The sequence below is a fragment of the Sphaerodactylus townsendi genome, linkage group LG16 (genome assembly GCF_021028975.2).
Source record: "Sphaerodactylus townsendi isolate TG3544 linkage group LG16, MPM_Stown_v2.3, whole genome shotgun sequence".
In the NCBI taxonomy this organism is placed as follows: Eukaryota; Metazoa; Chordata; class Lepidosauria; order Squamata; family Sphaerodactylidae; genus Sphaerodactylus; species Sphaerodactylus townsendi.
The window spans coordinates 32,725,326-32,748,618 of NC_059440.1; the positions used below are offsets into that span (position 1 = coordinate 32,725,326).

At 47.7% G+C, this 23,293-nt stretch overlaps 1 protein-coding gene across 4 annotated transcripts in view; it reads left to right on the forward strand.

The window, feature by feature from the left end:
- Positions 1–23,293, forward strand: part of CLSTN1 (calsyntenin 1) — a 49,883-nt gene that overhangs the window by 10,879 nt on the left and 15,711 nt on the right. For 2 of the 4 annotated variants that reach the window (XM_048519364.1, XM_048519366.1), the window contains exons 2-10: positions 1,437–1,559; positions 9,573–9,602; positions 11,196–11,391; positions 15,942–16,150; positions 17,894–18,043; positions 18,150–18,335; positions 19,252–19,500; positions 21,979–22,100; positions 23,060–23,222. In XM_048519364.1, the coding sequence (XP_048375321.1) occupies positions 1,437–1,559; positions 9,573–9,602; positions 11,196–11,391; positions 15,942–16,150; positions 17,894–18,043; positions 18,150–18,335; positions 19,252–19,500; positions 21,979–22,100; positions 23,060–23,222 (1,428 nt within the window). The remainder of the gene's footprint in view (positions 1–1,436; positions 1,560–9,572; positions 9,603–11,195; positions 11,392–15,941; positions 16,151–17,893; positions 18,044–18,149; positions 18,336–19,251; positions 19,501–21,978; positions 22,101–23,059; positions 23,223–23,293) is intronic. The other 2 variants (XM_048519365.1, XM_048519367.1) reach the window with 1 other exon arrangement.

Below are 23,293 nucleotides of genomic sequence, written 5' to 3' on the forward strand. Positions count from 1 at the left end.
AAGGGTTGCCACAGCTTAACTTCTTCAGCTACACAGTGTAGATCCTTTTGCTCTGCTAGCAGCTGCTACCAAAGCAACATTAAAAAATCTGCACTGTCAATCCAATCTTTAATTGTCAGAAACCTTGCTGGACAGAAGCACCCACTTTCTAAAAGCACTAGGTGGGCACCAGAAAACCTGTCTACAGGCACCGCGTTTGGAATTTCTGTGGTACAGCATAGCCATGTTTACACGCTTGCCCGTCTTTCACTCGTGGCTTCTTTCTTCCAAGGCATGGTGCTTATGAGCTGCATTATGTGTGGTAACAGCTGTTAAAGATTCATGATACACTGTGCCAAAGGTTTGGCCATCGCTGCTGCTACACCAGGAGAAAACAAAACCTCTCCCATGCCCAACCTCTTTATGTTTCTGTCATTCTCCTTGCCTTATCGTTTGCACTGTAGTTTGCAAAAACATTATAGTTTGCAAAAACGTCAAATGTTTTAATGACTTCTTTAGAGTGGCCAGGAGGGCTGAATTGGGAGAAGTGACCATATCTGTGGTTAGTGGGATGTTTATGCTGAGGAATAGCAGTCACGTGTTGGGGTGTGGAGAGAGAGAGAGCAGTGTGGTTAAGAATAGTTGAGTTTGGGAATAAGTCTCACTGTTATCACAAGGTGTGCTTCTGAGTAAAATCGGGTCAGGCTGGGCCTTTGTTGATTGGGGTGCCGAGTCTTCTCAGGCCTTCACTCGCATGGAAGTTCAGGGCCTTTTTTTGATGTCACATCTAGATTAGCAGAAGATTGAAAGCAGCTAGATTTGTGGCGTTCAGAGTCTGTGCACAGTTTGGCCTTGCCAGCTTAAACTGGTTTTCCGGCAAAGTCATGTTTTAGCAGCAAGCCATATTGAGTGGCTTTGTGCCTGTTATTTAACCTGATGCAACTCACAGCTGGGTACTTTAATCAGGATACAGACTGAGAAGCGGAGCGTCTGGCCTCCCTGACCTGGCTGGGTCCTTTAGCAAAAAAAGCTGGCTTAAGGCAGATGGGTGATGCAGGATCTAGGAAAATGCCAAATGTAACGGCATTCAGTTAGTTCAGCAAATATTTCAGAGAGCACATTTGTATTCTGGTTTGATGGTGGGTTGTAGCAGTTAGTGTGAAAGGTCACATTTCACAGAAACCTTTGACCAGATTTGTCGGGGTCACAGTTCATAGCACAACGCTGGTTTCTGCGGACACTGTCAAGACTGTTTTTCCGTGCTGCGATTGAGAGGCGTGAGTTAATTTCTGAATGATATTCCTTCAAAACTAGAATCAGGGTAAGAATTCTGCTGGCCGGGAGGGTGTGGATTGGTTTTGCGTCCTCAAGGGGACAGCTGGCTTGTTAAAGCTTTTTTTCTCCTTTATAACAAATCATATCTAAACTTGCTTTTTTCCTGCTCCCTCCCGCCACAGTTAACAAGCACAAACCGTGGATTGAAACAACTTATCATGGCATAGTTACTGAAAACGACAACACAGTCCTGTTGGATCCTCCGTTAATAGCACTGGACAAGGATGCGCCACTCCGCTTTGCAGGTATGTTCACTCGTGCATTCTTTTGCAAATGGCTATGGTTGTGTTCTGAATTTGTGGCCAGATTAGGAGCGAGGGGGGGGGTTGCCTCAGGTGTCTTGTGGGCCTGATAAGCCCTCTCCAGGCATCCCCCCGCGCATCCCATTCTGGGGCCAGCCGAGGCAACCACCCCCACCCCAGGGCCTTGCCCAAGCAAGTCACATTTATTTCATATCCTGGTTCTCGTTTACAAATTAGTTTGATACCCCTAGCCTGGAAGGAACTCTGGCCAGGTGGTCTAGCGCTTGACTTGAAATAGTGCTGTTGGTGTGATGATCAGTGAGTGCAAAAAAAAATTGGAAAAGGGCTCGAGCAGAGCTGTGGAGGGGCCATCCTGGCACTTGGTGCAGCCCAGCATCTGTTACCTGTCTCTTGGAAGGAGCAGGTGATATGCGCACCAGGTTCTTGTTAACCCAGGTGTCCTGTCAAAACGAGCTGGGATGATAATGAAACCGCTGCTTGAGAAGCAGGTTATCACCTGAAATAGAACAGGGGTAGGGAACCTGCGGCTCTCCAGATGTTCAGGAACTACAATTCCCATCAGCCTCTGTCAGCATGGCCAATTGGCCATGCTGGTAGGGGCTGATGGGAATTGTAGTTCCTGAACATCTGGAGAGCTGCAGGTTCCCTACCCCTGAAATAGAAGAACTGAGTCCAAGGCTGTGCAGAAGCAGAACTTCTGAGCAAAATTTGAGGTCTAGACTTGATCATAAAAAGTGTTTTCAAGACCAGTGTTCTCAGGTTTAATAGAAGCAGTTAATAGTGGGGGAAGGCATCCCACTTCCTCTCCCTTTATCCAGATTTGGGCATCCTGCATTAGGACAGATGTTAAACTCCAAGGGGAGGGTTCCATATGTGGCTTGATGAATTAAGTGGATTTGCTTAAAATTGTAGGTCATGGTATGTTGAAAGGCTGGAAGGTTATGGCATAGACGAATCAAGCACAGGCAGGGCAGGGGGGCACCAATACTGTACAAGTCTGGCAAGACACAGAAATTATTGACAACACCGGCAGCTACTATGTCAGACTACATGGGGAAGCCATGGAAATCCACAGACAGTTTCGGCAAAAAGGAAGAGAGTTTGAAAATCAACAAAACCTGGCCACCAGTACTAAAAAACCCCACCAAAACTAAAAACCAGAGACAAATAAAGCATCCAGACACATGCTAATGTTACTGCAACTGCAAATAAAACCCACCTGGACAAATGCGCCTCACTCCCCCTACCTATGAGGTAGATGAAACATTACCTCACCACAAAATCACTCCACACTGTGTCAGAGAGAGAAGCACATATTACAGTGATGTACCTCTGAAGATGCCAGCCGTACATGCAGGCAGAACCTTAGGAGCAAAATCAGGCCACGGCCACATAGCCCGGAAAACCCACAACACCCATTTGGCAAGACTGTTCTTCAGATACGTTGTAGAAAGGAACACAGGTTTCAAACTGCACGAAACTGGGTAGATCTTAACCTTCTAGAGCAGGGGTCTTCAAACTATGGCCCTCCAGATGTTCATGGACTACAATTCCCATCAGCCCCTGCCAGCATGGCCAAGTGGTAGGGCTCATTGGAATTGTAGTCTATGAACATCTGGAGGGCCATAGTTTGAAGACCCCTGTTCTAGAGCAAACAGTTTTAAACGTAAACTGTTCAACAAGCTGCTGTAGGGACTTTTGAAAGGGCAGGATGGATCAGTAACTGGTAAGAGTATGTGAAGGAAAAGTGTGCCCTGTATCAGGGGGAAGACATCCTGGTCTGTATCATTACTTACAAGGTGTCTTAAAACTCCCCACTCTGCATAGTTTGCCTGCTATTGTTTTGTTTTTCTAGGCCTGTGCCAATTTCAGTAGCTCACATCGACATCTGCTACATTCAGCAAAGGGATAAACCTATCCTGCAGGTTGTCTCTTTGATCAGTCTGGCCTAAGCAGATTATGGGTAGGAGACCCGTTTGGTGTCCTGTCTGTCTCTTTATTACAGTTAATGTAAGCTTTTAATTAATGGCCTGTCTGCATGAAATCTTTTTGCAGGTCTGAGTCCTTGAGGGTTTTTTTTTTTCAGCCTAGGATATTAGAAGCTGACTGAAATGTCGCAGAACAAGTTCTTTGCACCCTGTTCTTGTGTGTACAATATCTGCTTCCCAGTAAACCGCCTGGGAGAGGAGGTCACAGCCACCTACCTATGGCTGATAGTATAGTCACTCATTCGGCAGGGCACTGTTGTAAGGTTTTTAGTACCTTAAAATAAAAATTAACCCATTTGTTGCGCAGCTTTCACAGGTGAAAACAGTGAGCAGGTTTGGGTGCTGTTTCTTGCAGTGGTTGAGTGGCCAGCCGAATAGATAATCAATGGCAGATGTACCCCTGCTTGCTCTGAGTACTTGGGTGGTTATTTTCCTTGGAGGGCATAATTGGGGGAGCCCAGAAGAAGCTTCCACTTCTTCTTCCCAACAGAACTTTTTGGATCCAACGCCAAAGCAATGCTTTGTGGAATGTAGTCTGCACAACTGGGGGGTGAGGGCGGGGTGTCACTTTTATTTTAAAAAGGCGGGAAAGGTGTTGACAGTGCAGACTCATTGGAAACATTTGGTACCAGTTAGTTGGGTGTTGAAAAGCTGCAGTGCATGTTAAATTAGGGGTGGCCAACCTATGGTGCTCCAGATGTTCATGGACTACAATTCCCATCAGCCCCTGCCAGCATGGCCAATTGGCTGGTGGGAATTGTAGCCCATGAACATCTGGGGACCATAGGTTGGCCACCCGTGTTAAACCATGACCTCCATTTAAATGGAATATGCAGATTAGCACCCTTTTGTGTGTGTGTTTTTTAAGCAACTCCTTTCTCTTTCCTTGTGAAGTGTTTGTTTGGGTGAAGGAAGTCCATGGCTTGAACACTGAATAGCCACACGAGTTCCACACACTTCAAAGCCCAATTAAAGAATTCTCTGGGTGAAAACGTGCTTTCTCTTCTTCCCCATCTTTGTGAAACGGGGCTGAGTCAGTTTGCCGATCCGCCCTTTCGGAAAACAATTTCTTCTTCAAATGCTCCATGCCCTCTAGCCAGAATGTTCTCAACTTATTTTTTTGCTTGATCGTGCACAGCTCTGTGTGTGTTTTGCACTCGAATGCAGATTAACTGCTGTGAAAATGTGAGTGGCAGTATGCCTCTGGACGATGAGCTGCACTTTCAAGCAGATGATAGCATCAAGTGATTTGTGGCGTTAAATCTGAACTTCAGTCAGGTTTGGAAATTGCCACTTTCCCAGCCGGCTGCCTCTGGTGCCGAAGGATTGCCTCCAGGAGACCAAGAAGCTTTGGTCAACTGGAATGCAAATACTGGTTTCCTGTTTCTTTTTTATATATATACTATCTCCCCCATTGGTAGGCTGTGTAGTAAATATAGTGAGCTTGTAGTAGTTGGAAGTCTGGATTGGGCAGAACTTAAAAGATAGGATGTGTTTGGATTTCACATTAAGCTGGGATGTGCACACATTGAATGGCTGCAGTGCTTGCGTGACTAGCCTCTTCTTCATCCTCCTCCGGTTTCAGAACAGCGAAGACTAGTAATAATGCCAGAAATTGAACCTGAGCATGCCAAGTAAATGCTCTGCCTGTGAGCCACACCCCCTCCCTAGATTAACCTGGTGGTCTCAGTCGTCTATAATGGCAGTGTCAGAAAACCATAACTGGAAGAAATCTACCAGTAGGTTGCCTTTTTGGAGTGTTGTGGGGTTTCCGGGCTGCATGGCCGTGTTCCAGTAGCATTTTCTCCTGACGTTTTGCCTGTATCTGCCAGCCACAGATGCAGGCAAAATGTCAGGAGACAGTGCTACTGGAACACAGCCATACAGCCTGGAAACCCCCACAACACTCCAGTGATTCTGGCCATGAAAGCTTTCGACAGGTTGCCTTTTTGCTTATCCGTGGTTTAATGTGCAGTCATGTCTCAACAAATAGATTTTTGTTGGAGGACTTCAGAATCTCTGCATGGCAGGAAAAGAAGAAGAGTTTTGGATTTATCCCCCTCCCCCCTTTCTCTCCTGAAAGGAGTCTCAAGCTTGCAAACTCCTTTCCCTTCCTCTCCTCTCAACAGACACCTTGTCAGGTAGGTGGGGCTGAGAAAGTTCTGAACGAAATGTGACTAGCCCAATGTCACCCAAGTAGGAATGTAGGAGTGGGGAATCAAACCTGGTTCTCCAGATTAGAGTCCACCACTCTTAACCACTACACCACGCTGGCACGGCAGGCAAAGGAAGTCAATAAATCGCAATTGTGCCCATCGCAACCAGCTGCCGTTTGCTTGTCATGTCTGAACGTCGCCTCGGTTGTCCCTTCAAAGTCATGAGACTGTCATCCTGTGTTGTCATTATATTTTTGGTCAATGTATTTTTCAGTAACGAAGCTCCCGTCCTTGCGAAACAAAGGGAAGCGGGTATTTGCTTTCCAAAATAACTTTCTGGCGCTGCAGACCTTTTTCAAGCAGCAGTTCAATACTCCTGCAGAGTGGCTGGGGGTTTTACTGGAGGGTCGGGTTGTGTCGGTGAGATGCCAAGAAATGTGAGGCTTGAATTGCCTTCTGGCAAAGGTTGGCACCGATGCCGCAGCTTCGAGCCCAGCTCCAGAGGCCAAGAGCTGAACGGCCTTTTCTCTCTTTCTGATTTTTATAGCAAGCCGAGACAACTGCCACATTAACACACTTTCCCTCTCTCCCACTTTCGATATCCTCTGTTGGGCTTTCTGCCATCCTGCCCTGGCCAGCTGTATGCTCTGCTGGCAACATAAATGCTTTCATGGGAATGTTGAGCTTGGAAGGTTAGGGTAGTGGGGGGGGGGGGGCATACCCGCTAATTGAAAGTGGGCAGTTGTTGTGTTTAAGCCGCTCTTGTGGCGTCAGCCCGAGTGGCAGGCGGCCTGGCATTTTCAGGAGCATTCCTGATTCAGCCGGTGGGGGAATTTGGCCGGTTTCCACTCGCAGAGATGGCAACAAAGCAGGGCTCTTGTGCTCGCTGGGCCAGTGGCCCTTGAGCTCCCTGATGGGCAGCCCAGGTTGCTGTTCCCAGCAAGGCAACCATTTGCCTTGTGTTCATGGCCTCGATGCGAGTGGACCTTGGCCTAAAGCAGGAAGGGAGTTGAGGCTTGAGTGGCACCTGATACCTCCCTTGTATACCTTTCTGCATTCCTCAGCATGAACATGTTGCATTTGGTTTGCACTTCCAGCATTCAAAGAGATTGGCAGATGCTGCCTTGTAATCCTTACATCATCCCTGTAAGGTGGGCCAGTATTATAGGACCCTGCTTGAAAATGGCTTTGGTAAAACAAGTGAGAGGTTTTCCCTTTTCCTGCCATTTCTGTTTGCAGTGCCACACCTCCCCCTCTTGCCCTGGGGGGAGATCCACCTGGTCATTTTTGTAGGTTGTCATTCTGCAGTGACAGGTAACCACAGACGGGCTCAGGGCGGCTTCCACCAAAGAAAAATAACTCATATACATAAATTCACAATTAATATTAAAGCACTAACATTAAAACATACTTCTCAAGATGGCAGAAATTGCAATATATTGTATATATCTCTAGTAAAAGAGCTTTTGTTAGCAGTCCCCAAAAGTTCCCAGTTTTTCCATTGGCAAAATTGAGAAAGTTGTCAAACGTTTTCACGGAACACATGTTGAGTGTGAAAAGGCTTGCTCTAAGAAGCACGTTATTCATTCTAAAAGAGAAAATGTAGGTGTTTGTTTCTGGATTTTCCATAAGAAAAATGTGGGGGGGGGGCAGGAAGGGGAGCTTGTTTTTTTGAACGATCCCTAGGCCCTCTAGCATGCAGTGAGAAGCCAATTTCCTCAAGAAATTGCCATTATGTTAGAAGAAGATGATGATTTTGGATTTATACCCCCCCCCCCTTTCTCTCCTGTAAGGAGGCTCAAGGTGGCTTTACAAGCTCCTTTCCCTTCCTCTCCCCACAACAGACACCTAGTGAGGTGGGGCTGAGAGAGTTCAGAGAGAACTGTGACTGGACCAAGGTCACCCAGCAGGAATGTAGGAGTGCGGAAACACATCTGGTTCACCAGATAAGCCTCCGCATACTCAGGTGGAGCAGTGGGGAATCAAACCCGGTTCTCCAGATTAGAATCCACCTGCTCTTAACCACTATACCACGCTCCTCCATCTTTACCCCTCATTCAGCAGTCATAGCCTTTGTACAGTTTTTCATCAGAGTTGCCAGTTCAATAAAACCCGCAGTTTCCTTTCTGAGAGAGGAGATTTCAACCCTGGTGCTTTAAAAAAAAAAGAAAAAGAAAAAAAGAACCTGGTTATAAATACTCCTAAATACTCTAGAGAGAGACCCACACGAGAGGGTGTCAGCTTTGTAACCAGAGATTCATTGATTAAGAAGTTGCTATTATCCTCCATATATATATATATATTTCTTTTTCCATTACGCTGAAGAGTGATCACAGGCCCGCACTTGTTCAGTGTTAAATAACCTCGATGTAGAACTGTGCGAGGAACGAAGCCTCTTGCTGTTAATCTGGCTTCTTTGTTCGTTAAAGCGAAGCCCAGAGATAAAGAAACCAGCGTGTGTTTTTTGCGCCCAGCTCCCAGATCTTCTGCTGCTTGAGAGTTGCTTCCTTGGAGAAGTAGAGAAAGCTGCACTTAGGGGGGCATTGATTTACAGCATCTTCTAAAGAGCTTGGGGGGGGGGGGACGGGGAGCACATTTAGCCTCTCTCCACCCTCTTTGTGGTCATGTGACTCAGCTGTCTGGTAGTCCATGATGCACGAAGACTGTGTGCAGTTTTGGTCACAGTATCCCAGAAAGGATATTGCAGGGCTGTGTCTCCAACCTCCAACCTCTTGTTACTTCAAATTCCTAGACCCCCCCCCCCCCCCCCCGGCCATTTTGGCCCGATACCCTTCAGCCATCTTTCCTCACAGTCTCTTCGCCGTTCCACTACTCCCAGGATACAGTCATGATCTTAAAATCTGTCAAGTCTTTTCAGAGCCCCTCTGTTCTGATCAACCCGTTTGTGTTTCCAATTCTCCAACTCCTTCATCCCATATTCTGTACCTGCCCCCATTCATGTTCTAGTCATGTGGCCAACCTATGGCTCTCCAGATGTTCATGGACTCCCATGCTGGCAGGGGCTGATGGGAATTGTAGTCCATGAACATCCGGAGAGCCATAGGTTGGCCACCCCTGTTAGTCTGTTCCCTACTCTACACAACCTTTCTGTTCCATACCCGCCTTACATCCCAGGACCTCTTCCCAGTGCCTCAGCGTGGTGTTTTCGTCCCATTCTGGCAGGCAGTATCTCTTTCCCTCTCTGAATCGGGACAGCAAACATGTTTAGTTCCCTGAGTGGCTGAACATGCCATACCACCACAGCAGGTCAGCCAATCAGTGCTGGAGACCTACCTCACCATCAACAGTGTTAATTAACATGTTTGGGTGGGCATGGGAAGGCTACTGCAAAGCATCTTTTCAGGACGATTCAGCTATCTTTTGTCTAATTCAGACAGATATATAGGATTGGATGTAAGGAGTCCCTTCCACTGTGTTGGAAAGGAAGTTTTCCTCAGACAAAGGAAGAACTCTTTATTTTGTAGAAGGGAGGGCAGCGAACAAAGCAAGTTAGAAGAAACTGGATGGATTTAATGGGATAGATTCAGTCGATGCTAAAACTGTTTTATCTGAAGTACCTTGTGAATGGAACGATTATAAATAAAAATGTGTACATTTAAGATGGCGTTGCCATTGTCCGTGACCTTTGCATGTGGGTGGGTGACCCCTCACCAAATAAGCTGAAAATTGGCTCCACTGAATTTACAGTAACTAAGAACTGGATTCTAATTCTTGAAAAAGAAATGTGTAATGTCTGAATCTCTTGACCTTCCGTTATTTTTTTTCCTTATTTGCTCCCTCTTCAGTCTCTCCTGCATTTACTGACTCGGGTTTATCTTTTCTCCCTTTAGAGAGTTTTGAGGTGACAGTCACCAAAGAAGGTGATAAAGGGTTCTTTCTATCCCTTTTATGAATATTAACCTACTAACTTTTGGTTTTGAAAATGGGGAATCAGCACTTAAACAGAAGATCCTGTCATGCTCTTTGACCCCATTTTATTCCCCCAGTACTCTCTCCTCCCCCCTCAAAATATATATAAATATATATTGATTTTAAAATGTTATGTAACCAACCCTTGGCTAGAAATATCTGTAAATCAGACATCCATTTGAACTGTGCAGTTATTAATATGTAAGCTGTGTAGCTGGCTTTTTGAAAAGAGGTGGTTTTTCTTGCCATCCCTTGTATTCTCTTGGACAGTTTGTTTTGCAGGGCATATTTGTTTGCATTTCAGTAATTATTAGTTTACCCTCAAACATGTATGGAAACCTTGGATCTATACAATGTACGGCAACGATTTGCAGCTAAACTTGCGTGTCATCTTGGATGCAGTTGAATATGAAGTTCCGTGGGATGGTCCTCATCTCAGCTGCGGAAGTCCCATCCCCCCCGTAAACTTGAAACCCCGCTTCTGCCATTCCTTTGTGTCCCTTTTTGGAAGCAAGTGTGCATTTCCATCCACAGACACCCCTGGCACTAATATTTGTGGTTTGCTAGCTCCAAGTTTGAAACCGATCATGGTTCATGGTGCCAACAGAAGAAGGGAGCAACTGCAGGCAGGAAAGGTGCAGAAGGCAGCTGTTTCCCAGCGGTCAGTCGTTGGGAAATGGGAACTGTTCTGAATGCACCGGACCTGTTTCCTCCTTTGGGTATGTTAGGTTACCTGCTGAGCAGGTGAAATGTCTCACCTGGAGGCCTGGGGGGAGGAAGCGGAGGGGAGGTTCTGACGGAGTGAATAAGATGGCTGTTGAAATGGATGCCTGAGACAGTTGGTATTTCTACCTTTTTCCATTCAGTAGTTTGTTTTGATTCCCCCGACTCTGGGATTTGTTTGGTTTGGTTTGGATTGTTTTGTTTTTTCAAAGTCAGGTACATTGCACAGGAAGACTTTGTCCTTTGGCTTCATTGACAGAATTTTTGTTAATTACAGTGCTGAATCTTCTATATCCCCCTTTTAAGCTTCCTTTCACCTCTTCTCAACTTCGTAACTGTGCATTTTTAACTTTCTGGCTCTGGTCAAAACCCAACCAGCTGCCTTCGCCATTTCCCAGCAGCTTGGCATAGAAGATACTCCCGGCGGCCTTGGCTACTATGCTGTTCTAAGATCTCTACTCCCCCCCCACCCCTAGAGTTTGTCTCAAGTACTCCTGTGAAATGCCTGTCTACATCTTTCTCTTTTCGTACTCCTGCATGACTGGATGCAAAGTAAACCAGTTGCTTGGAAAGCAGATGTATGCTTTATTTTTTTTTAACTACCAGCTCCCAGATCTCACCCATCTTTAAAAGCACAGTGTCTTTTGCTTTGTCCACAGACCTCTCACAAAACCCTTGGCTGCAAAAACAAATGTCGAGTGATATTTGTCTTGTTGTTTTTTTTGAGAGAAAAAAAATAAAAGCCAACACGGCACGCAAATGCGCCCCTTATCCCCTTTGTTACTCGGAAGTGCTAACCAGAGTCGCTTTGAATCTCGTAGGTGAGATTTGCGGATTCAAAATTCATGGGCAAAATGTCCCCTTTGAAGCCGTGGTGGTGGATAAGTCCACCGGCGAGGGCATGATCAGATCCAAAGAAAAACTTGACTGCGAGCTGCAGAAGGACTACACGTTTACCATCCAAGCGTACGATTGTGGGAAGGGACCAGATGGAGCCAGCGCGAAAAAATCCCACAAGTAAGTAGTCAGTGGGTGGGCGGGGGAGGGGGAGGGGCGGGGTCCAGCATTCCGGAGGCGATGTGGTTTCTCCATGTGGAATGAATGAAGGCAAGATGCTTGCCGTGGTGGCTGTGTGGGGGGTGGTCTCACGGAACAGCAGGCAGACCTTAAGAATCCTCCAGTCCTGTTCTAAAGTAGTCAGGCTGTGCCCCCAAAAACCGATTTCAACACTTCTGGATCTTTTTAAACTGTTAGTTTCTTTATGAAGGCCTGTTGGTGATGCGGGGTGGACCACGTGCCAGAAGAATTCCCGAGGCTGCGTTTTCCATGGAAAATGGTCTGCCCCTATATATAAATGTAGCCACTTTATCTCTAGTTGTCTAGGCTGTCCTGCAGCAAATCAATCATGTCAGATGGTCTAAATGTGTGATACAAAGCATGAATAAGCCCCACTGTTCATTCAGGGTTCAGGGCACGCAATTCATTTGCCTTCTTTTGCCTAACGTGATTTAAATTTCAGCCGGCAGATTTTCCGATTCAGATTTTCCCAGAAAACCCACCCCAGTGAATCCTACCCGGTACAGTGCTTTATGTCACTTGTGCCTGCCGTGGAGTAGTTGCGTTTACAGAACTTGCAAGGTAGGCTCTCCCCCTTCCTGGCAGAGAGAGGGGGCATCACCGTTGTGGCACTAAGTCCAATTGCATAACCCTCATGGACAGTTAACAAAGCCCTCTCAGAGAGGCACGGCGGAGGGCTGTTTATGCCCCGTAAGCAGTCGGCAGTTCTCCCGCTGCGGCTCATCGTGCCAAAGAGAATCCCACCCAAAGGGCATCCAGGCGTGGCCTAGGATGGGAAGAACAGTGCCTCGTTGCCTAGTTTGGAGAGTGAGATGAAGCAGTTGTTTCCTGCACTGCAGGGGGTTGGACTTGGTGTCCCTTGAGGTCGCTTCCAATGCTTTGATTCTATCTCTGTAGTAGTAGTAGAGTTTGAACATCAGCTCAGCCCAAGTTCTCCCCTTCTGGAGCAGCCTTGGGAGGAAATTGGGGTGCCGTGAAAGAAAAATCGACTCTGTTCAAGCCAAGTGCACATTGTGGTGGAGCCGTAGCCCCTTGCAGCCATAATCTCCTTCCACTGAATGCTCTTGTCTAATGCATTGAAAGACTAATTTGCACTGCTTTGACAGTTTTAGTACCTCGGCAGCGATGCATTAAAGGGGTGGGTGGGTTTCAAGCGACGTCGTCATTTCTAACTAGTTCAGAAGCACTAAGTGGACCCAGTAATCGATGTAACAGTGAGGCAGGTAAAAGAAAGAGAGATGCTGCTTGAAAACCTTTTAAAATCCCTCAGGGGAAGGTGGGGCCCAAGGAAGACCTCTGCTAGAAGCACTGGGGCGGGGTTAGGCTCCTGAGGCCGGGGAAGAAGAGAGCTGGATTCGAGTCCATTAGCATCAACAGACCATTGGGATTTTGGGGATATGAGTTCTTGAGTTTCAAAGCTCCCTTCACGAGGAAGGGGGTGACGGCAGCCGTTCACAGCAACACCCAGGGCCAAAGGAAATGCTTTCTTATTTCAAGAGTTGGGTGCACATGGAGCGGGGAAAACAGGGAAGTAAATCCCATGCGGTTTCAGCATGGAAAACATCTGTGAGGGAGGCCGGAGCCTGCCCCACGCAACAGTGTTCTGAGCCCAAACGCTTTCTGCTTTATTGTTTAAGAGCTGTTACTCCCAGCTGCTGTACGGTTGCTGAGAAGCTGGGTTGGGTTGAGGCAACCTGGAACCCAAATGGATATCTTGTTTTGCTCCCGATTCCCTAAAAAAAGCTGCTTCAGAGGAGCCTGCAGACTGCTTTGTGGGGGAAAGTAGGGTAGGGTTGCTCAGGAAAGGAGATGCCAAATAAGACATCTACAGCCAGTGTTGAGTGAGTGGCCTTGTCAAACCTGCCCCCACCCCCACCCCGGTCTTGTCTATGGTATGCCTCTCAAGTCCCCAGGTTCTGAAAGGGTGTGTGTTTGCTCTACAGTTTGGAGGAGGTGGCCAGACAGACATATCAGGCTTTGCAGACACAATGCAGAGAGGCTTGGGTGCTCTTCTCCACCAGGCAAAAGAGGGGCCCAGGAGTATGGGAGAAGGAAGATGGTCCCTTGCTTGTCAGAAGACTAGACTGCTTCTCCCCTCTCCTCATTAAGAATGTGGTATAGTGCCTTCTGCCCTCTTCCACTGGCCCAGGAAGCTGATCTGGGAGCCAAACTCCCTGTTGATCCAAGAGTTTGATTCTTCTTCCTCTCCTCTCCCTCCCGCAGCACTACTTGTGTGTGTCTAAAGTGCCATCAAGTTGCAAACGACTTGCGTTGACCCCATTAGGGTTTTCGAGGCCCGAAGCATGCAGGCAGAGGTGTTTGGCCATTGCCTGCCTCCACGTCATGACCTTGGTATTCTTTGGAGGTCTTCTATCAAAATACTTGCCAAGGTTGAGGGTTCCTCACCCACAAATAAATCATTGTTGGGGGAATCGTTTCAAGGGTAGAAATAAATTCCCAGTGCTGTGGTCCCAATGCATCCATTTCCTTCCCCAAAAGCTGCACATTTGAGAGTTGCTTTTGTCGGGCAGTCTGAACTCCAGGGCTGTCTTTTTGAAGGATACAAATGTGTGCATTTAACAAAAATGGAAATGTGTTTGAGGGATGCAAAGTATGTAGCTGATCCTCCCCCTCCCTTTGGTGGAATGCTGACTCAGCAAAATCAAGGCTGTTCTCAGAAGCAAAACAAGCCTGCGAATTAAATCAATGCTCCAGAAGGACAAATGAGTTTTGTTTCCTGATAGTGTCTGCATTTCTGATTCTTGACCGGCATTGATTCTCATGTTGGTTGTGCTTACTAAACTAAAATGGACATTTCCCCCCTAATAACCTTCAAGTACAAGTAGGACGTATTGGCAGCCCCAGATTTCCTTGTAGCCTGTTCTGGCAAACGTGAACACTGTAGGTGTTTGGCAAACTGTCGCTTGTGTTTTTTTCCTTTCCATGTACTGACCTTTATTTCTTTCCTGTCTCCAGGGAATAAGATGAATTGTGTGTGTGTGTCTTGATTCAGTTCTTGGGTAGTAATCAAGTCTCCCTTAACTCTGAATGAGCCAATAACCCTATCCTAATTTAAGCTCCCGTAGTTCAGTGCTTAATAAGGTATATTCATAAAATGCAGCCATCTTTTGCGACTTAGAGAGCTGGGTTTGTTTTGTCTGGAGAAGAGAAGGTTAAGGCGTGACATTATGATAGCCGTGTTTAAATATTTGAAGGGATGTCATGTTGAAGATGCAGCAAGCTTGTTTTCTTCCGTTCCAGAGACTAGGACAAGGAGTGATGGGTTCAAACTATTGAGTGGCGACTGGATTTTGCTTTATGGGTTGAGCTTAAAAAGCAATTCCCGCCCCCGTTTTAAGTATTTGCAAGTATGGTTAGATAAAAAGGTGTGCGTTGTAATCCCCCACCCCTGTCATGAACTCATAAGGAGAACCCTGCTGCTGTCTCAGACCAGGGGACCATCTAATCCAGCATCCCGTTTCACACAGTGGCCAACCTGTTCCTCTGAAGGTCCTGCAGCAGAGTACAGAGGCTGAGGCCTTTCCCTGAGGCTGCCTCCCAGCACTGGTATTTGGAGGTAGACTGCCTCTGAACGCGGAGGTTCCCTGGCAACCTGCCTCCATCCTTGCATCTGTGAGAGAGGAATAAGAGCAAACACAGTAGATGATATGGAGGATTCCCACCCCACCCCCCCCCCAGGAACAAATCTGAAGCTTCTGGAATTGAAAATTGAACAGCTTCTAGAAACAATAGGCCCATGAACACATGAAGATGCCCCACTCCTCCACCTGAGTGGCAGAGGCTTATCTGGTGAACCAGATGGGTTTCCGCACTCCTACATTCCTGCTGGGTGACCTTGAGCTGGTCACAGTTGTTTGGAACTCTCTCAGCCCCACCTACTTCACAAGGTGTCTGTTGTGGGGAGAGGAAGGGAAAGGAACTTGTAAACCACCTTGAGTCTCCTTACAGGAGAGAAAGGTGGAGTATAAATCAAAACTCCTCCTCTTCTTCTTCCTCCTCCTCCTTCATACTGAATCAATTTAGCATTTTCTACTCAGTGGCTTGCCAAGCTCTCAGGCTGAAGTCTTTCACATTTCCTATTACCTGTGTGTTTAAGTTGAGATGGTGGGGATTGAACCTAGGACCTTCTGCATACCCAGCAGATACTCTGTCTCTTAGCCATGGGCTCCTCCCATATGGATAACATTCATGCATTCGCTGCGTGCAAGGGAGCAGGGTCCCCATTCAACTGAACGCCGGAGAACAGAGCCTTCTTGGGAACTGAGTGAAGAAGCAGAGTCCCCAATCATGCAGTGGTCCTTGGCTGCACCGACCACTTTTTGACTTTTCCCGCGAACGGAAGTTGGGACCGAGGATGCGCAGAACCTCACGCGCTTGTCCCCCTGCCTCGCTTTCTGTGACGAAACCTTGTCGTGCCGTTTCACTTTTGAACTTATCCCGATGTTATTGAGAGCCTCTTGTGTTTCCAGAGCAACCGTGCACATCCAGGTGAACGATGTGAATGAGTACGCGCCTGTATTTAAGGAGAAGTCTTACAAGGCGACGGTGATCGAAGGGAAGAGGTACGACAGCATCCTGAGGGTGGAAGCCGTGGATGCCGACTGCTCCCCCCAGTTCAGCCAGATCTGCAGCTATGAAATCGTGACTCCGGATGTTCCCTTTGCGATCGACAAGGATGGTAAGGGGGGGAGGGGGAGGGGGAGCAGGCATTTGGGCTTATTCTGTGTCCCTGGAATGGTGTCCAGTCAGCCTCGTGCTGCACCAGCATTTAAAACTAGTCCCTTTTAATTGTGGTGGCTGTATGGTACCGCAAGAAGAACTCCTGTTTGTTCTCTCCAGTGTGGTGTAGTGGTTAAGAACAGGTGGATTCTAACCTGGAGAGCTGGGTCTGATTCCCCCACCTGAGTGGCAGAGGCTTATCTGGTGAACCGGATGTGTTTCCGCACTCCTACATTCCTGCTGGCTGACCTTGGGCTAGTCATAGTTCTTTGGAACTCTCTCAGCCCCACCTACTTCACATAGTGTCTGTTGTGGGGGGAGGAAGGGAAAGGAGTTTATAAGCCATCTTGAGTCTCCTTACAGGAGAGAAAGGTGGGGTATAAATTCAAACTCCTCCTCCTCTTCTCTTCTTCTTTCTGCTTTTTCGGTGTTTTATTTTTTCTCTATTTTTGCCTATAAAAATAAGAGTGTTTTGCTGTGTTCTTGAGAGCCCCGATTTTGCTCACAGACTTACAGGGGTTCTCCTTAAAGACCAATTGCAGGGGTAGATAAGCCTCCTTAAAGGACATGTTGCCAGTCACCATTGTATTTCATCTGAAACAAGGACAATGGTATTTATTTCAGTCATTCTGCCACTTCCAGCCAGACAGGAGCAGCTGGATACGTTGCAAAGTTTTGTGGACTTTTCAGTTCACCTGGGGTGATGTGCTCCACTGGGCTGGGTCGTGTTCTAGCAAGAAGCAGCGGTGCCCCTTGGAACATGCCACAGAATTCTCTTTCACGTCTGGGGCTCTAACTTGGGAGGCTGGGGATTTATTATCTATTAATTAAGAACATCAGAAAGAGCCTACTGGATCAGACCAGAGTCCATCTAGTCCAGCACTCTGTTACTCACAGTGGCCCACCAGGTGCCATTGGGAGCTCACATGCAGGATGTGAAAGCAATGGCCTCCTGCTGCTGCTGCATCCGAGCACCTGGTCTGCGAAGGCATTTGCAGTCTTAATATTTGGGTAGGCTGTAGCTCAGCAACAGGGTCCATGTTCTGCATTCGAAATCTGCAGGTTCAGCCCCAGCTATTTCCACGTTCTTGGAGAGGCCCTGGGGAAACTGGGCCAGGGAGTGCTGAGTTAGACAGACCCACAGTCTGACGAGATGTGTGTCAGCTTCACATAGCAATTTTTTCCATGGGTCTGTGGTGGAACATCTGCTTTCCATACAGGATGTCCCAGATTTAGCTCCCAGAAAGTCTAGCCTAAAAGGATCTTGGGTAGGCAGGTGTTGGGGAAGTGGCGTAGTGGCTAAGAGCAGGTGCATTCTGATCTGGAGGAACCGGGTTTGATTCCCAGCTCTGCCGCTTGAGTTGTAGAGGCTTATCTGGGGAATTCAGGTTAGCCTGTGCACTCCCACACACGCCAGCTGGGTGACCTTGGGCTAGTCACAGCTTTTCGGAGCTCTCTTAGCCCCACCCACCTCACAAGGTGTTTGTTGTGAGGGGGGAAGGGCAAGGAGATTGTAACCCCTTTGAGTCTGCTGCAGGAGAGAAAGGGGGGATATAAATCCAAACTCTTCTTCTTCTTCTGGCTGACGGCAGCTCATACAGAAAACGCCGAGACGCAGATTGATCAGCGTTCTGACTTGGTAGGAGGCAGCTTGGCGCGGTTAAAAACCGTGTTCGTTAATGGCTGAAATGTCTTATTTCAGGTTACATTAAGAACACAGAGAAACTCAATTACGGCAAGGAGCACCTGTACAAGCTCACCGTGACGGCCTATGACTGCGGGAAGAAGCGAGTGGCAGAGGACGTGCTGGTGAAGATCAGCATTAAGCCGACGTGCAAGCCCGGCTGGCAAGGTGAGTGCGGGCTTCCCGTTGCCGCCAGCCGTCCTGTCAGGTTGTTGTTAAATGCCAGTCTGGCGGTTCAAGCCCGCCTGACGGATCTCTTTCTTTCCGAGCTCAGGATGGAGCAAGCGGATGGAGTACGAACCTGGGACGGGCTCCCTGGCCCTCTTCCCCAACATCCACCTGGAGACGTGCGACGAGCCCATCACTTCCATCCAAGCCACGATCGAGCTGGAGACGAACCACATTGGGAAGGGTTGCGACCGAGACACCTACTCCGAGAAATCCCTTCACAGGCTATGCGGTGAGATGGCGCTGAGATGGCCTGGGGAAAAACCACCGGGTGTGGTAGTTTTGTTATTCCTGTGAATTTTTAATCTCTTGCCCACTCAGCCTAATTGGGAAGAATTGCTGAAAGGGGAGGGACAGAGGAAAAGATGCCCCCTGGAGGGGGGGGGGCAATTTCTAACTGCTGGGTTTTAAGAAATTGATCAGTGGACCTTTTGTGTAACTCACAGAAGACACCCCCCCCCCATTTTTTAAGAGAGCCGGTGTGGTGTACTGGTTAAGAGCAGGTAGATTCTAATCTGGAGAACCGGGTTTGATTCCCACTCCTCCACCTGAGTGGCAGATGCTTATCTGGTGAACCAGATGTGTTTCCGCACTCCTACATTCCTGTTGGGTGACCTAGTCATAACTTTTTGGAACTCTCTCAGCCCCACCTACCTTGCAAGAGGTCTGTTGTGGGGCGAGGAAGGGAAAGGAGCTTGTAAGCTGCCTTGAGTCTCCTTACAGTAAAGAAAGGTGGTGTATAAGTCCAAACTCTTCTTCCTCTTCTGTCCTGGTATCAGGGGCGGAGCGAGGGGGAACTGCGCCCCTGCCACGCCCCGGAACTCCCCCCTCCCTGCGTATTGGTGCACACCCGGTGTATCGCTCCCCACCCTCTTGGCGCTACGCCACTGCTTGGTATGAGCTGTTTTTGGAAGGGTCTTTGGCTCAGTGACAGGGCATCTGCTTAGCAGAACTGCTGCCATCCAAGTTGACCATACTGAGTCTTTCATGGCCTGACGGTCTCATTCAGTGATTCAGCTTCATGAGTTGTAACTTTCTGACAGTGCTGATTCCGAAAGCTTAGGACTCGTCCGGGAGAAGTAACTGTCTTGAATCCCTTGCTTGGGAATCCACTCACGCACTGTCCCGTGACAATCCTTTAATTCCAGGCGCTTCCTCAGGCACAGCTGAGCTGCTTCCCCCTCCAAGTAACACCGCCAACTGGACGGCAGGCCTTCCAACAGACAACGGCCACGACAGCGACCAAGTCTTTGAGTTCAACGGCACGCAAGCCGTGAAGGTTCCGGACAACGTTGTCACCGTCAACATGAAAGAGCCCTTCGTGATCTCCGTCTGGATGAGGCACGGACCCGGGTCTAGGGAAAAGGAGACCATCCTCTGCAATTCGGACAAGACAGGTTCGGAAAAGCTCCCTGTTTGCTGGGCCAATGCGCAACAGCGACTTTTTAGTCCCAACTACATCCCCACCCACCCCCCATGTAGTTGACTGGTCGGACGTGATGCCAAAGAGTGTTGACAAACATCCTTTTAAAAAACATCACCATTTTACATAAAATATAGTTTTATATTTACCAAACATAATGGCTTCTCTTATAGCGAAGCGATTATCAGCCGCTGTTCCTCCATACAGCAATTTTTTTCACCCGTCTTTTTTGTTAGTTCCAGCCTGTTGAGGCAGATGGGATGCTCCTACATTGGCAGTGTGCTGTTGGCTATCATCGCTGCAATATGATTCCTTGGTATCTTTGTCAAGGGAACTGACGGCACAGAAGTGTTGATTTGCTTCCAGGAGAGCAGATTTCCCCCCCCCCCCCCCCGCTCCCCCTTCCCCAGTGTGAATAGCTTTCTCTGTGAACAGCACTGCTCTGTGGACGCTTTCAAACAGGAATTTTTAAAGACTGTTTCAATACGCAGGAAATGTGATAACTTGGATTCCATAACTGTACCTTAACAGAGCCCCAAAATTGTTTCTTTGTCTCATCTAGAGAAAGGAATGGTGATTTTGTTTGATTTAAAAAAAAGAACCTCTCTGATAGTACCCTCTTTCATCCTTACTCAAAGAACTGGGGTTGAAATACACATTTCCTCTTCCACTTTACCCATGCAGCAGTCCTGTGTAGTCCTGTCAGGCTAAGAGAAGGTGATGCCTCCGAGGTTCTCTAGCAAATGAAAATTTGAACCTGCATGTTTTATTTTATTTATTTTATTTATTTATTCAACTTATATACCACCCAACCCCCGAAGGGCTCTGGGCGGTGAACAACATGACATTCAAATACAGATAAACATAAAACCAAATATAAGTTAAATCTCTAAATAATATAAATTAAAATGCAGCAATTAATACATAACATAACAATGCCCGCAATATCCCTCTTAAACCCTCCCGAGAGGAGAAAAGAAAGGGTGGGTCCAACAGATGGTAATGGACCCTAATTCCATAAAAATGGAAGGGGGGGGGGCACTTTCAAATGCAGCAATCAAATTCAAATGCAGCAATCATTTAATTCAAATGCAGCAATCTGAGCACACTGGGTCCCAAAGGAGACAAAAGCCGAAATCTGGAGCTATACAAAGTGGTCTGTTGAACTGGGGACAGAGCCAGGAAAATGCCAGTTCTGTTCACAAGCAGCTAGACCAGGTCAAAAAGTGCCAATCTGATAGCCAAAGTCATCTTTTTAATATGAGAATCGGAGTTAGGCTAACTAAGATCCCCCCCCCCCCTTAATTAAAAAGATATTGCTGCTGTAAGTCATTAGATTGGAAAGGGGCAAGGAAATTAGAAACACCCGTCTTTAGATATGGCTCATCAAGAGAGCCACTTCAAAGAATTTACTTTCTCAGCCACCCGATGTTAATTTTCAAGATGGTGGGGGTTTTTTTTGTTTTGCTTATTGATCACAGTAGCAGAAATATGAAGCCCCCCTTCCTCACAAGTGTCTTTGGGGCATTAAGGTTTTGTTGTTTTTTTAATTATCTGAATGGGTCCAACACGCTGTAGACTTCAAGCTGAACACCAGCACTTGGTGGAACAAGCCAAAATCTCTCCAACTTGTAGAAAAGGTTTGGAAGCCTTTCCTTCTTGGCCCACAGAACTGCAGAATCCCTCCAGTCAGGGCAATGGTTTGCTGAATCCCTTCTGCAGGTTAAAGGGGTCTTGATCTAAACCAGTGTTTTCCAACCTTTTCGACGTCATGGTACCCTTGACCTCGCTCTTCTTATCTCACAGTACCCCTGCCATCCTCCCCCCACCTTCCCCTCCCAGCCACCCCCCACCTCCCCCCCCCCCCAGGGAAGCATGGGGGGCTGGGTGGGAAGTAGCTGCTGACCTTGCGGCAGGCCCTGCCCCTTGGCCAGCTCCATATCCTTGCTGGTGCCAGCAGGAGACACTGCAAAAGTGAGGGGGGTGGTAGCATTACCGTGGTACCCCTGGGACATGCTCACGGCACCCCAGGGTACCATGGAACCCTGGTTGGGAATCGCTGATCTAAACTGAGCTCCACAATGTTCAGCCACAAAACCAGCATAGCAGATTTTGGCTCAGCCTTTTCCATTACTGCTTTGTTTCCTTCCTGTATACCTCCAGGTGAAATTCAGATGAGCAATTACATGCCTGGGGGGGGTGGGGGAATGTTTCTCTGATGTGCTGAAACCCCAGTTCTGAGTTATCACCCTGTGATGGCAGTCTGGGTGCTCTAATGGGAGGCAAGATGTGGCTTTAACTTCTGGGTTTTGCTGTGCTTCTTTTTTGCGTGTTTGTCATTTCCTCCTCGGTGCGAAGCGTACTGCAGTAGCTAGCCAACATTAAAAAAAACATGACTTGGAAATGGAGAGAGGCGGAAGGAATAGTAACGGATCTCCTCTTCCTCATGCAGACATGAACCGGCACCACTATTCATTGTACGTACACAATTGCCGATTCGTCTTCCTCTTCCGTCAAGATCCTTCGGAGGGGCAAAGCTACAAGCCGGCAGAATTCCACTGGAAATTGAACCAGGTGTGTTAAAAAGGAGGCTTTTTAAACGTTCTGTTGAATGTATATGTTGACTGTTTTATTTCCAACCAAGACTCTCCAGGCAGCTAAATAAAATCAAAGTGATTCAGGCTGAGCCAGCCGAAGGCTCTTGTGCTTCCATTTCTGGATCCATACCCCAGTGGCAGAGAAATACTTTTCGTTCAAACAGAAGGCCCCGAGTTCATTTCCTGGCATGTCCAGGTAAAGGATCTTGGGTGACAGGTATGGGTTTGTAAAAGGGCTTTAAGCTAGTCTCTGTTCGTTGGCCTTTGCTTCCTGCATTTGGATAATAAAAAGTAGTCGAGTCCCACCTCACAAGAAGCAGCAGTGGCGTAGGAGGTTAAGAGCTCGTGTATCTTATCTGGAGGAACCAGGTTTGATTCCCAGCTCTGCTGCCTGAGCTGTGGAGGCTTATCTGGGGAATTCAGATTAGCCTGTGCACTCCCACACACGCCAGCTGGGCGACCTTGGGCAAGTCACAGTTTCTCGGAGCTCTCTCAGCCCCACCTAGCTCACAGGGTGTTTGTTGTGAGGGGGAAAGGGCAAGGAGATTGTAAGCCCCTTTGAGTCTCCTGCAGGAGAGAAAGGGGGGATATAAATCCAACTCTTCTTCATCTTCTTCTTCTTAACCGATCTATCAGAAAAAAACTGTTTTCCATGGATCAGAGCCCAGGTTTCGTCCCTCAATCAATCCCAATTTAAGAGGACTTCAAAGATTAGACAATTCTGGCTTAAGTCCCTTAATTTTGCAGAGATCTCTCTGAAGCACATCTTTATAGTAAGAACTGGAATTGTCCAGTGATTCGCCCGTTCCATAGCTCCTTAGGCCAGAAGGGGCTCCAGCACGTCCACCAAGCTCTGTGTGTTTGAAGTGCGATATAACAGACATATTTCCTCTGCTGATGGATTGCCCGCTGCTGCTGCTGCTGTTTTTTTGCCAGGTGTGTGACAAGGAATGGCATCATTATGTCCTCAACGTGGAATTGCCGACAGTGACGCTCTACGTCGACGGCGTCTCCTTCGACCCTTTCCCAGTGACGGAGGATTATCCGCTTCACCCCTCCAAAATAGAGTCCCAATTGGTGGTTGGAGCGTGCTGGCAAGGTAACGCAAACTTGTTGAGTCCCTGTTGGGCAGTCGGTAGTTTGTGGTCAGGGAAGGGAAGGGAAGGGAAG